The sequence below is a fragment of the Gracilinanus agilis genome, chromosome 5 (assembly GCF_016433145.1).
Source record: "Gracilinanus agilis isolate LMUSP501 chromosome 5, AgileGrace, whole genome shotgun sequence".
Taxonomy (NCBI): Eukaryota; Metazoa; Chordata; class Mammalia; order Didelphimorphia; family Didelphidae; genus Gracilinanus; species Gracilinanus agilis.
In genome coordinates this window covers 161,995,101-162,009,552 of record NC_058134.1, presented here as the reverse complement: position 1 = coordinate 162,009,552, position 14,452 = coordinate 161,995,101, and the positions used below count along the sequence as shown (strand labels likewise).

Here is a 14,452-nt window from a genome sequence, read left to right as displayed (position 1 = left end):
CATGTAATGTTGTTAAGCAAATGATTAGATTATTTTACTTTTTTATTAAATTAAATTTTCTTTCTTTTTAGAGTAATGAAGTTGTCTACTACAATGCAAAAGATGATTTTGATGAGGTAAGTATTATCTAATAAAATGAAATTTGTATCATTTTGCAAATAAATCATAATTCTTTTTCTTAGATTTATTGATATAAGATGAGATGGGAGCAGCAATAGCTAATTACAACTAGGAGTTTCATTATATCAGGAACTGAAAGATAGTACAAGCACATACACATTATTGAGAAAAAAACCAACAAGGATATAATTTTAGTGTTCATGCAACTCGTCCTCTCTGATAAGCACTCATGATTATGACTCATGACCTGGTGATATCAATATATATTTGCAGCATTAAATATCAGTAAATATCAGTAATTAAATCCAGCTGCCTGTAGAAAATATTTTTAAACTTCTGTCATACAAAAGATTCCTGATTTGCCATACCACATCAGAGATTAAATCATAGTGAATTCAAAAAACAAAAACATACATATTTAATAAGATATTACTGTGCACAAGACACTGTTTTAAACTCTTGGAGTAAAAAGACAGAAGCAGTACCTGTCTTGGAACGAATTTATAAAAACAGGTACAATTAAGGTGCATATTGAAGAAAGGTACGGGAGAAAATGTTAGGAAAAAAATTAAACCCAAGGCTCATTAAAATTATTCTCTCTTTAGGTAAGATTTGAAGGAAATGGGTTAAGTACTTCTCCAGCTAAATGCTTAAGTACAAAATTGTCACAAACTAGCTCAATTTATATCATTCTCTGCAGATGCTTCATAGAAGCAATTTTTAAACGCTTTGATCTTTCAGCCTTTTCAAAAGGTTAAAAATCATTACTGACCCCAAAGGGCTTTTATTTTATAACTAATATCTATTTTTATTTACTATAATAAAAATTGTAACTGAATTTCAAAATATATATTGACTAAATAATTAAAAATAAAAAATACATCCAATACATGTTAACATAAATAATATTTTAAGTAACCATTTTTTCCAAAAAAATATTGTAATAGAAGTGTCATCATTTTACATGTATTTGAAGTCTCTTTATTGTCTGGCTTAATAGAAAACAGTTGGATTCTTATATGTGCTTTCTCATTTAATCTATTATTACTTTTTAAAAAATAATATATATGGAGAAAATCTAGCCATGTAGTTGGAAAATGTAATCATATTTTAAGAAGCAAATAATATTTTAGTAGTATTAGGAAAATAGTTTTGTTTCTGAAGTCCTAATTAAATAGTCTCTGGGATCCCCATGTTATTAGAACTATACTTTGAGAACACCTAATTATGAGATTCTTTTCCAGCAAATTAATAGGAAAGCCATACCTGTTAGGAGTTGATAGCAGGGATGACCTAAAATAAAATTATTCATTTTGTGGAAGATTAGACCATGTATACTTTAAAATTCCTCTCAACTCGAAGATTTTATTTGTCATGAATGAAAAATTATCTGAAAGGCTCTGATAAGTAAAGACCAAACCAACTGATGGTTTTACATTCCTTATTAAACACACATTGACAAGTACTTGTCCAAGCAAAAAGAAAAATATATTGCTATGGGCTGGAAAAAATTCCCAAACAGTTGATATAGTGAATAGAGCATTAAGATCAATACAGGAATTTAATCTGCACCCAATTCAGAAGAAAGATGATGGCAGTGATGGACAAGAGTCTTGTATAAGGGCTAAGTGGAACTTGATAAAAATAAATGTACTGCTGCATCACCATTTTAGCTATATTAAACATCGATGTGGAATGCCACATGATCAATTTCCTTGCTCTAATTGGTATTGATTGTGAACATGATGAAATTAATGAGTAATCTTTGCCAAGATCCAATTTGACTGTTCTTCATAGGAACAGCCTTAGGATTATCCTTCAATAGCTGCTGGGAGAAAAGAATGTTTACTTCAGTTCTCTTGATAGCTTTTCAAAATCTTAAGTCTTGAAAAAATTTCATGCTTTTGTATTCATGGCTCTTCTGGCCTGTCACTCCTGCTCATGTGTGGCAAAAATCACACAAAGAGTGGCTGTTAATATGTGTCTTTGTATTTGTGTGCTTGTTTTTTGGTGAAACATGTTGAGAAAATTTTCCTGCACTCATCAAAAGTATTTTGAAAATGCTAATGTTTGTCAGTTCTCATGGAATAGTTTTCAGTGTACCAAATCCCATTTTAATGTATTATGGAATTTTAATTCCTTCAGTCACCCAAAAAGAAAACAAAAGAAAAGAAAGATTGAATTTGCTTTGTTTTAGACTTTCTGCTTATTTTTTTCTGACAGTAAATAGAAAGTGTGTGAAATGGGTAATTGACATGTATACTATCAAAAAAACCAGTTTGTATATAGTTGCTGTGAGGGGGTGGAAGGGATGAAGGTAAGAGGATTGGAGGAATGGGAGAAAGGAGAGAGGAAGGTTGAGGAAGGGAAAAGAAGGTAGTGGTCCCCAGCCCCCAGTGGGGGGGAAATTGATCAGAGCCCTTCAGGGGCTCAAATAAAAAATCAGAGAGCAACTTTAGGGTTTAGAATAGCTGGGTTTTATTTAAATTAGAAAGGGGAAGGTCTAGGAAAAACTAGGAAATAGAAAGGGAAAAAGGCAGGGAGAGCTCAGGATCCGAAAGCCTCTGGGTTCCAGAGCAGACCCTCCAGGGTAGAGAGAGCCAAGAGACTCTAGGTAGAGAACTCCAGGATAAAGAGTGAGAAAAGGCCCCAAAAGCTCTCTTTTATACTTTCTCTGATACCTCCCACAGAGGAAGTGGGTGGGAGGTATTGGAGGAAGTTGTAGCAGAGAGTCCTGGAAGTTGTAGTCTCCCAGGGCTTATGATAATTCCAAATGACACATTGCTATGCAATGACTAAAAATAGAATATCCACTCAGAGGGGCATATTTACTTTTGAAATGTTTGTGATTTTTGTATGCTCCTTTTTGGTCCATGGAGAGTCACGTAGTTATGGGGAAGATTTTTGTTCTACATCTTCAATATTTTAGGCTTTGAGAATCATCCATATCTATTTGAATAATAGACTTACAGGGTAATTAAAAATAAGTGTATTAACAAGGATTCACTCTAAAGATGTTGTGTTATTATTGTTATTGCCATTATATCCTTCATAGTAATAATATAATATTATGCTTATTTGAGCTATCAAAAAGGATATAAATTATGAAAAGATACTAACCATGCACTGCCCTTTGGCCAGTGTAACATTTGAGGATACATGTGTAACTTTTGAAATCTTAAGACATGAGAGAATGTACTTTTTGTCTGATGTAATTTTAAGACAATTTGCATATTTACATTGAGAAGTAATTTACCAAGAATAATTAGAATATAATTTCCATGTTAGAAGTTACTTTGTGAACTGTGTCACAGGTCTGGACACTTAGCCTGAAAAAAAAAGTTTACTATGACTTTACTTCCTGTAAGTATTGTTAGATCACAGAAATTATGCTGTAATTTTAAAATTAGATTATAGCTATTAGTCTCCTTAGAGATATTCTTCATTCAGGTCATTCAGAAATATTTTTAAAAGATGGGGTGAAATTTTCAAACATTTTGGAAAATCTCAACTGCCTATTTTTCTTAAAGGTTTAATTTGTCCACTATTTTAGAGATACTGAAAATATGTATTTTCACATTTGCACAAATATCTTTTTTTTAATATGCTACAATCAAATATTGCACACTGATCACATCAATACTGCAATTTAAGTTTTTGTAAACTAAATAAAAGAGATACATATATTATTCAGAGCAAAAATTGATTTATTTGTTTTTATATATTAAATTAGAAAGTAAAAAATCAATATGTAGAAAATTACCAGATTGCTCACCTCTATATTTTTCTGATTTCTTGATATAGAGGTAGGTATTTTTTTTTAATTAAGCTCAATCACACTGGCAAATCCATGCCTTTTAAAACATGTATACACACTAGTTATTAGTGAAATTTGCTACTGAATTCTTCAGTATGAGAGTTTCTAATGCTGATTGATGATACTCTTTTTTTAAAACCCTTACCTTTCATAATGGAATCAATACTGTGTATTGGTTCCAAGGCAGAAGAGTAGTAAGGGCTAGGCAATGGGGGTCAAGTGACCTGCCCAGGGTCACACAGCTAGTAAGTGTCTGAGGCCAAATTTGAACCCAGGACTTCCCATCTCTAGCCTTGCTCTCAATCCACTGAGCTACCCAGCTGCCCCCTTACTTAGGAGATTCTTGATTTCTCTCAGTAGTCTAAGCGGGTAAATGAAGACCAGCACAAGGCTAGTTACTATGTAAAAGAGAGGAGATAGAATCAAGAGATATTATAGAAACAGAGTCCATAAGATTTGAAAAACAGGTTTGACATGGAAGGAGTGATAGGAAGGGAAAATAATGAGTTGATGACTCCTGAGAATTCAAACATGGCTACCTGGTATGACAATGATTTCCTTTAAAAGAAATAAGAAAGTAAGGGAAATGAATGGATTTCATAAGGTAGATGATTAGTTTTCTTTTAGAAAACTTCTTTTAGAAAATGTCATGATTGAACTACCCATCATAAACCTAGGGAAAGATAAAGATGGTGATGTTGAACTGGAGAAGAAAGGAAAATAGGATGGGAAAGGAAGGGAATAAGCATTTATTCACTATACACACACTATATATACAGTACCTATCTTACAGAATTATTATGAGTAAGAAAGTATAATTACTATCTCTTTTCTTACTCATAATAATGCTACAAGATAGGTACTGCTATTAGTTCCATATAGCATTTGAGAAAACTGAAACAAAGCTCTTGTGACTTACCCAAGATCACACAATTGGAATGTTTTGAGGCAGGACTTAAATTCAAGCCTTCCTGAATTCAGGTCCAATATTTTATTCACTTCATCAGCAGCTGCCTGGAGCTCAATATAAGTGATGGGAACTGTCTATGTAGATCTGAGAATCTTTGGAATAGATATCACAATTTCATCATGGGAAGTGATGACATCACTAAGTAAAAGGAAAAAGAGGGCATCTTGGATTTACTCATGAACAGGGAATAGGATGTAAATGATTTTCTAGCAAAGGAAACTTAAAAAAAAAGAAGTCAGACAGGTAGAAGGAAAACCAGGGAAATGGAGTGTAATGAAAAACCAAAGCAGAAGGAATGGTCAACACTAACACCTATTTTTTGAAATGTTCAAAAAGAAAGTTCAAGTGCCAGATATAATAGCTAGTTGATTAATAATAGGCAGATTTATAGATAAATAGATGCATGATAATGACAGTAAGACATAGTAGATAGGTATATAGGAGTAAAAGGAATATATGCATATTGATATTCAAGATTATATTTATTTTCCATCTTAAAGTTTAATGTTTAGGGGGGGAAACCTTTTTGTTGGAATATGGGTAAGTGGATTTTATTAGAGAAATACAACTTCATATCTGTTGTATAAATTAGTCTTAGTATTATGAAAATAATATACTTTGAGTCAGATTCTCCCATGCCCAAATTCCCCATGGTTTTTTAATTAGGCTGCTTTGGAAGGTTATTTTCTCTCTTCCACACCATTGGGATGCACTGAAATAGGAGTTGGCTAAACAAAGTACTTGATTAAAATATTTGCTTTTATAAAGCTTCAAAGTTAAAAATTGCTTTAGAAAAAAAAAAGGTGCTTTGAGGGGTAAGTCATGGACTAATGCAAATATCTCAGAAATAATTGAACAATGGCTGGATTTAGAAAAATCTAGAAACTTGAAATCTACCCCAAATATGCTATTATGTATCTATGTTTTTGTAGGCAAATTATTAAATATCTTTGAACTTATGATTAATGATCTTAAACTGTGAAAGAATAAAAGAAATTCAAGTATGTGTAGTCTAGCTATGGGGGGGTTCTCTCTCTCTTCCACTCTTTCTTTCTCCCCCCACCCCATTCCTCTCTCAATTAGCTCTAACAAAAAAAGCCAACCATCATAAAAACTGTGTGAAATCTAACATGATTTTACTACAAAGGTAAATCCATCAGTGTGGAACTAAAAAAGAATGATCAAATACCTAAATGGAAATAAAGCAAATTTTAGAAAGAAAGATACTTTATTCATATTTACATCTAATATAGGTACCTTAAACAGTAAGATTTTCCTTATAGATGAAATCAATTGTCTGCTAAAGCTTAATAAATATGTCCTGATCTAAATAGTAGTAAATGCTTGCAGTAATAAGAACAGTCAGTTATATGTTGAAAATGAGTCAGATGCTGAATGTCAATTAAATGCCTAGTCCAGTGAAAGTAACTCATTTTAATATGTTTTTGTCAAGCATTTATTTCACATTTACAGTTGTCCCTTAATTATCTAAATTTTTTTTTCTTCCTAGGGAAGTTTTCAATAAATTGCCATTGAATGTTTTACATGCCCTCCCTCAACAAAGGTTCTGGCTCATTAATTGTTATTGATTTCACATTTACAAGCACAAGTACTTAGTTATCAAACTCTATTGAATGATATCAGATGTTTACTGATGCCTGGTTTGCAGGTATTGCTTTTAGAGTAGTGTTCAATATATCACTTTATGTATTTTTATTAGTCTGTATCTAAAATGCTTTTCAGCTTTTAAACTTGATAGCTTATGCATAATGTGAGTTTTCATTTCATTCTACATATCTAGGTTTTGATTAATGTGAATAATGTATCCTCTGAAGGATTCCACTATTAGAATTGACACAACAATTTTCCATTTGGCTAGAACTGATGGCCATATTTTACATTATTATAAGATTTAGTAGTTCAAATACATGCCACTCTTCAAGGGACACAATAAATTAAAAATTATTGATAATCAGAACCCACCTATTTGGGTTTTGATCTTTTAGGAATGGCAGCACTAATTGGCATCATTCTGTTAATGTTGAGAATTTGGGTACCAGTTATTGAAGGAAGAATTGCCAAATAAGTCCTGAAAATGACATATAAATAGTGGGACTAATTCTAGAGCATTGTAGCATAGTGGATAAAAAGCTGACCAGGGAACTAGGAACACTCGGTTGCGGTGAAGTCCCTCCTCTGATGCATATTCTGTTCCTTGGTAAAGTTACTTAAATTCTCAGAGATTTAGGCTCGAAGATTATATAATTTGCTGAGAAGATCCAACTAGGATGGCACACCCCCTCACATGTCTATGCAAACTTCTGATCTCTACTCTTCTGTGATGGTCATCAACCTTTAGAATAGACAGAAACTTGAGAAATACTCACTCCACATATTTCCCTACTTGTCACAGCAGCAAGCTCCCCTTGTTAAAAGTGGAAAATATATTCTGAGGTACTAAAGGAGCTCCACTGGCTACACAGACATGGGTGAATTACAATATGCAACTTATCCCCTAAAGCAAATTATCCTCATCCTATCCTCCACCCCAACTCATCCTTCTTCTTAACTTTCATGTTCCATGTTGAGGTCATGGCTATCCTTTGAGTGTCCAGGTTCTCTTTCCATGTCTCTTCACTCACTTCTACCATTGGCATTTTAATTGCCAAATCTCATGACCTTTTAAAAATATTCAAACTTTTTAGGCCTTCTGAGTAATTTGACATATGACCACCCTTTGTTTCTAAATACTTATTATTTTCTCTATAGGTTACAGAAAACAACGTGTATCACTTTTAAAAAATCTTCATGTATATATAGTTTATGTGCAAATATAATTGGAAATATAATTTTCTAACCTTTAAAAATTTTCCGAATGATTTTCAGTAGATTTTTGTACATATTTTAGATATCTAAATAAATGCAAAACTTTTCCATTCGTTTGTAAGAATAACTGGTTGACATCAGAAAAGACAGACACAAGTAGAATTTCAACAAAAGCCATAGTATAATAAATGATTGAGTTAAAAAATTAGCATTATGATTCTGGCCTTCTGATGATAAATGCAATTCTTCCACTATTATCTGTGCATGATTATGTGGTATCTTTTTCGGCCATGATGACCATTAAAATAAAATAATAAAATAAAGTGTGTTTAGAATCAGAACACTTAAGTACCAAATCAGAAAGTATTAAAAATAGCAATTAAGAGTATTTAATCATTTTGGCTGCACTAAAATGTCATTATAGATAATATAATCATGACAAAATTTATACCTTTAATAAATAACAAATTAGTTAAAAGCTATTTCATTTTTATCTTATTATTTTAATTTTCTACTCTATATAAGTTTTATGATGAACATAATCATTAATCTAGTAGTTCATGCCCCTTTTATGAAATTAATATAAATATATTGGGTTACATGCTAAAAATTTTTGCTTATGGAGTAAATGAGATAAAATATTTGGACAGCATTGTTTTATTACATCTTATTGCCTCCTTTTAAAAATATGTAATTAAATTTGTATAAATAAAAAATATGTCATTTATTTTTATGTTACTTAAATTTTCTTCCATACCTATCCCTTTCCTCTGCCACTAAGAGCTGTCCCTTACAACAAAAACTTTTAAAAGAAAAAAGAGAAATTAATCAATATATCAAAAATATGGAATTATATTTTATGTTCTACACTGTGTAACCATATCAGCAAAAAAGGGTGTCATGCTTTCTTCTGTCATGTTTGAAAGGGAGGCTAAATATTTATAATTTTATAATATTCAGTTTTAATTAATTTGTGGCTGATCTTTCCATTTATATTGATATAGCCATTTTTTAAATTATTTTCTTCTTTCTGTTTACTGTAATTCTTTGTTTCCTTTTTATAATAATCATTTTCATCATATTGTCTAGCTCAGTCATATGCCATTATTCAGTCAATCAGTAAATAAATATTTATTAAGTAGCTACTATGTGCCAGGCACCATGCTAAGTACTGGCAATACAAATGACACATAAACACATATGTACACACACACATATACATATATCTTATCTCAATCATATAAAAATATTATATATAATTTATATCCCTGGTGCTTAGCGCTCTCTCTCTCTCTCTCTCTCTCTCTCTCTCTCTCTTTTATATATATATATATATATAAAAATATATATATATATATATAATTTCCTGACCTCAAAGAATTTATAACCTGATAGAGGAATACAATTCATGAAAGTAAGCTGAAAAGTGGAATGGGTGAGGAGCAGAAGGTGGGAGAAGATATCTGTTGTGAGACATAATGAAGTCCAAAGTGGAGTAGCTGGATGGGAAATAAGGACATCACGGTCTTGGACCCCCTCTTTAAATGGAAGTTTTTGAACTCATAGCTCTGCCCTTCAATTAGAGGAGCAGAGGATAGTGATGAGGTGTCTATAAAGAAAAAGAAAAAAAAAGCTTATTCTATCATTAGAATAATGAGGATATCACACTTTTTTAGTCATTCTCCAATGACAAACAACTTCTTGTTTCTAGGTATTTGATATCATAAAAAGGGCTGCTAAAAATTTATTTTTTTGTTTATATGGAGCCTTTCTATTTGTTAATAACCTCTTTGTAGGGATATACACAGTAGTTGAATCTTTGGGCCTAAGAGCATATACATTTGAGCTCCTTTATTTGAATAATCCCAACTTCCTTTCAATAATTATGCAATTCACAGCTACACCAACCATATATTAGCATATTTATCTTTTTACTACCCTTATAACATTGATTATTCTTATCCTTTTTCAACTCTTCTATTTCTTTGGAGGTGAAATGAAATCTGTGGGTTATTTTTATTTCATTTCTCTTATAATTAATGATCTAGAATTTTCTTTCATTGGATTTTTTATTTGCAGTTTGAGAACTGTTCATATCCTTTGATTAATTATCTGTTAAGGTATGTTTTTTATCTTATGTATTTCTATTAGTTTTTAAATACATCTTGAATTATAAATACTTATTAGAAGTATTTTGTACATAAAGACTTTTTCCCCCATCAACCACTTCCTTTTTTATCCTAGATGCATTGATTTTGTTTGTGCAAAAGCTTTTTCATTTTATGTAACCAAAATTGCCTATTTTGACTTTTTTAATTGCTTCTATTCACTATTTCATTAAGAATTCATTTCTTACCTATTGCTGTAAAAGAAATATGTTCTTACCAGGAACATGTTCTTTAAAGGAATATGTTGCTTCTCTGCCTCCTTTGAACATTACTCTTCCTTTTCCAGATCTCTTAATATAGGCAAGGTCAAGGATTTTAATTTGTGGACTTCTCTCAATTTTATTCCCTAAAAGTACACTGATAGAGTTAGTGGATACGACAACTACCCTTATGTTTCCTACTCCTAAATTTAGATCTTCTGGGTTTGGATGAAGACTACATGTGAGTAATTATTGAATCTGCCAATATGTATGAGCACATGGTTCTAATTTCTTATAGTATATCGCTCCATCTGGGTAGCCCAATGGCACATCAAGATTAATACTTTTAAAACTGAATCTATGATCTTCCACAGAAATGTACTTCTCTCATTAACTTATTAGTAATCTATGATTGCCAAATTAGGGCATCCCACTTTAGTGAATGAGATTTCCTTACTTTCCATTTTCTCTATACATTTTATTTTCTTCATTTGATGGCAAATTTCTTTACAAATGGGTGATTATGTAAAAAACCCAAGTCTTTGTACTAAGTAGAAGAAAAAGAAAATTTACATATCCAAAGGAGATTTAATAAAGGATATTTTTTACAGCCAGCTGGAAATAAAAGTTAGGATACTGTGGTACGCCAACTCCCCAGATTGTAGAGGAATGACAGTTCTAAAGATAGCGTCAGAGCTTTTATCTTTCTGTATAAAAAAAAAGTCACATATTTTAGGAACATTTAAGTTGCTCCCTCTTTTTGGGAGGAATTCCATGATTAAGATTGGTTGGTCAGATAATCAGCCACTCACCCAGCAGGTGCTTATTAAAACTTAATATTTAGCAGGCAAAATATGATTTGCTACCACTTATTATAGTCTATGTTCTAGGATCATTAAGCATATTAGTTAATAGAATACAAAAAGAATTAAAATGTTTTATGGCCCTCTTTTACTCAAGATTGACTTAAAAGGAAAAAGAAATGGAGGTTTGTATGATTCCAGAAGCTATCAGACTTACTAGGTTCATGTGGCCACTCTGTCTATGAACTTCTTATTAGCCAAAGACAACTAGAAAGAGAGAGAGAATATTTACTGGTTTTAGAAATGAAATAAAAAAGTAACGGACCATAAGCATATGCCAATTATCTGACATTAGGTTATTCTCAAAGACTTGAGGTTTTCCCTTAACTCATCTTATTTAGGAGAGATGAAATAAAGATTATAAGAAGGAAATATAGATCTTTATTGTTAATATAATGAAGGAGAAAAACTTCACAAGGATCCTATATAACAAATAACCTCAAATCACTGTTATAAAACTAATTTGGTTTTTTTTTGGATAATACCTGTAACCATTATAAAACATTCTATAGTAATTACAGTATTTTTTTCTGTCTTGGAACACAAGGAAATCAAATTAGTTGGCTCAAACTGCACATATAACAACTACAAAATTAGCTGTATAATCACCTCTTTTTCCCTTCCTTTGACCACCTTATAAGAATTCCTGTGAACTACATGTCAAATGCTACCCCTAACCTACTTTTCTCTCTATTTGGCCTCCCTTTTATCTACTTCCCCTTCTCTTTTGAAAAATACCACCTATTATACTTAAATTTCTACGGAATATTGTTTATTAGTTATATATATATCCTTTCTCAGGGATCTGAAGATCTAGATACAAATTCTACTTAAAACAAGACTAATCCTTTTTTTCTAGGAGTCATTTTTTAGGAAGTGGATGCCTCTAGAAAGGATTAAATAAATATTATACAGATATCCCTTTCATATCATAATGGTTAATGGCCATGGAGCCCCCTTCATTTGGAAAAATCTGTAGAAAAAAACCTGTAAAATGTTTAGGCCCTTCTTTCACACCAGAGAAGAAGTATGAATTGTGTTTTTTTCTTTTATGGAGTGTTTTCAGTACTTTATTGTAAAACTTAGGCTGAGTATTTAGTAATAGGCTATATGTATGTCAGTGTTATTTCAAATTTCTAGCATTTGTGTGTCATCTACTGGTTTTCACATTCTTTTCACAAACTTTATCCTATTACTTAGTTTAACTTTTAAAATTTGTGTATATTTATGGGATTAAAAGATAAAATATGTTGATATACAATACTATACATATATTTCATACATTTCTGAGTTTCTAAACTTCTCCTGTGTTGTCCATTGGCCTTCACATGTTTGCAGCTTCTGCAAAATTCCAAAAATACTCCACTCAATTTCTTATGTTGATGGGGAAAATGATAATATCATTTTCAGCCAGTATCTGAAGTTATTAATCTCCAGTCAATGAACTATTTCATGGGTGAGATTCTATCTGGGATTCCTTGGATCTCAAGTAGGGAAATTTTCCAACAAGGATTCTATGTAAATGTGTATTGCAAATATATATTCATTTTAAATAATACTAATTCATTAATATTTTCAGAGTTAGGAAGATTATTTCTTGTAAATACAAAATTGTGAGACATAAAACCATATCTTTATGGTCACAATAAGAAAATTGTACATACAGGAACCAAACTTTGTGGAAAGTATTATAGCAGTTAAAAGATTTGTTGGTCATCACCACTTGAGACATCTTTAATTTTTCATTCTCTTTCATTTTCCAAATCATTTTTGTCTCTAAAACTCATTGATTTGACATATAAAATACATTTTTGAATTGTATGTGTTTTAAATATTTATTGGTATAATTGAGATATTCATAAATATATATATATATATACATGTATGTTTATGTTGATTTCCAAATGGTGCTATTATTTGAAAGCAAGACAATGGTCCAGTTTAGGTTAATAAATGATTTGTTTTCTTCATCAGCAGATAAATGTGAGTAATTTGTTGGTAAACAGGAGGACTAGGAATATCTATAAATTATTTTCAAATATAGTTTAAAGTCCTATTTTCTTTTGTTTATGGGGGAGAGCATTAGTAAAAGAAGGGATAGCAACTGGTAAGAGTGGTTATCACCGCTAGTATCACCAAATACTAGTCACATTCCATTAGTCATCACCTCATCCATCTAATGGCCAATTATTAACTCTCAGGACAGAACTGAAGACCACTATAAGTAGTAGAAGAGTTCCTTCTGGTTCAAGAAGCAGCAGATGGAATAAAAGCAAAAATACTTGTCTATAATTAGTTCAATCAATAATCTGGGTTCATTCAGGTCAGTGTAGATCTGACACCTAGGCTATTATTAATACATTTGAGGGGAAAAAATTAGGTACTCTGGCCCAATCAGAACTTCTCTTCAATTATGACAATAAACAGAAATAAATAACAGTTATCATTCCCATACCACAAGAGGCTATAATTTAGAATCAGGGCACATATTTCTATTTATGATTTCCGAGTTGACACCAAAAAGTCTGTCAGAAGTATTAGTATGTAAAATATGTATGAAAGTATATTGCTTTATTTCATTATGAAGTGATTCTTGGTCATATTTCCTTTTGGTGTTATAACAACATTTCTTTTTATTTATGAAATATTTGTTATAACACATACAAATTTTATAATGACACAGAAGAATCCTGATAAAAAAAATTTAGAGGCATAAAAGCATGATGAAATAACAATATTGAGAAACATTTTGCTGATATATAGTAAAATAAAACAAATAATAATACAATGGGGAAATATATGTTTCTCATTTCCATAAAATTTAAAACAAAGTTGCAATTATGTATTCCATTTAATTGTTCTGATGAATCCTTTCAAGGTGTATGTGAAACTCCCAAGAGATTAGCAAACACAGATTCCCCCAGAATGCTCTTGTTCTTCCAAAAGGAAGAAGAAACCCTGACATAAGCAAGAAAAAGGATCATTACAAGCCCTTATTTAGCTAATTCTGAGATAGATGTCTCTGACTAAAGTCCAAATGAAATCTGTTTACTCTAGAACTCCCATAGTCTTTGAGCTCACTTGATTTATTTGGAGCATTTTATTTTATTGATTATGTTAGATGTTTGCTCTTTATGGAACACTGAACTAATCTTTGGGATTCCCTTGAATATTTATTTTACTCCATATTTTTCCTTAATAAGTTCCTGTCAACCTAAAATAAAAAAACCTAAAGATAACCCCAAATGTAATGTAAAATGTATTCTGAGAAATCTGTGATATTTTTAGAGAAATCTGTTTTATCTGTTAGGTATAGCTATACTTGATTATAGGATGTTATATATGTGTGTGTGTGTGTGTGTGTGCGCGCACGCATATATATTCTCTATCACCTTAGTGAAAGGAAGAGCCCACATTTAAGTTACTATTTCTGGCATTTTTCTCTGTGTATTGTCTATATCTGTGTATATATATATATATATATATAT

At 31.2% G+C, this 14,452-nt stretch overlaps 1 protein-coding gene across 1 annotated transcript in view; it reads left to right on the top strand.

The window, feature by feature from the left end:
• CACNA2D1 (calcium voltage-gated channel auxiliary subunit alpha2delta 1) overlaps nucleotides 1–14,452 on the top strand; it is a 644,980-nt gene that overhangs the window by 373,734 nt on the left and 256,794 nt on the right. Inside the window, exon 5 of the mRNA XM_044679055.1 lies at nucleotides 72–116. Within this exon, the coding sequence (XP_044534990.1) occupies nucleotides 72–116 (45 nt within the window). The remainder of the gene's footprint in view (nucleotides 1–71; nucleotides 117–14,452) is intronic.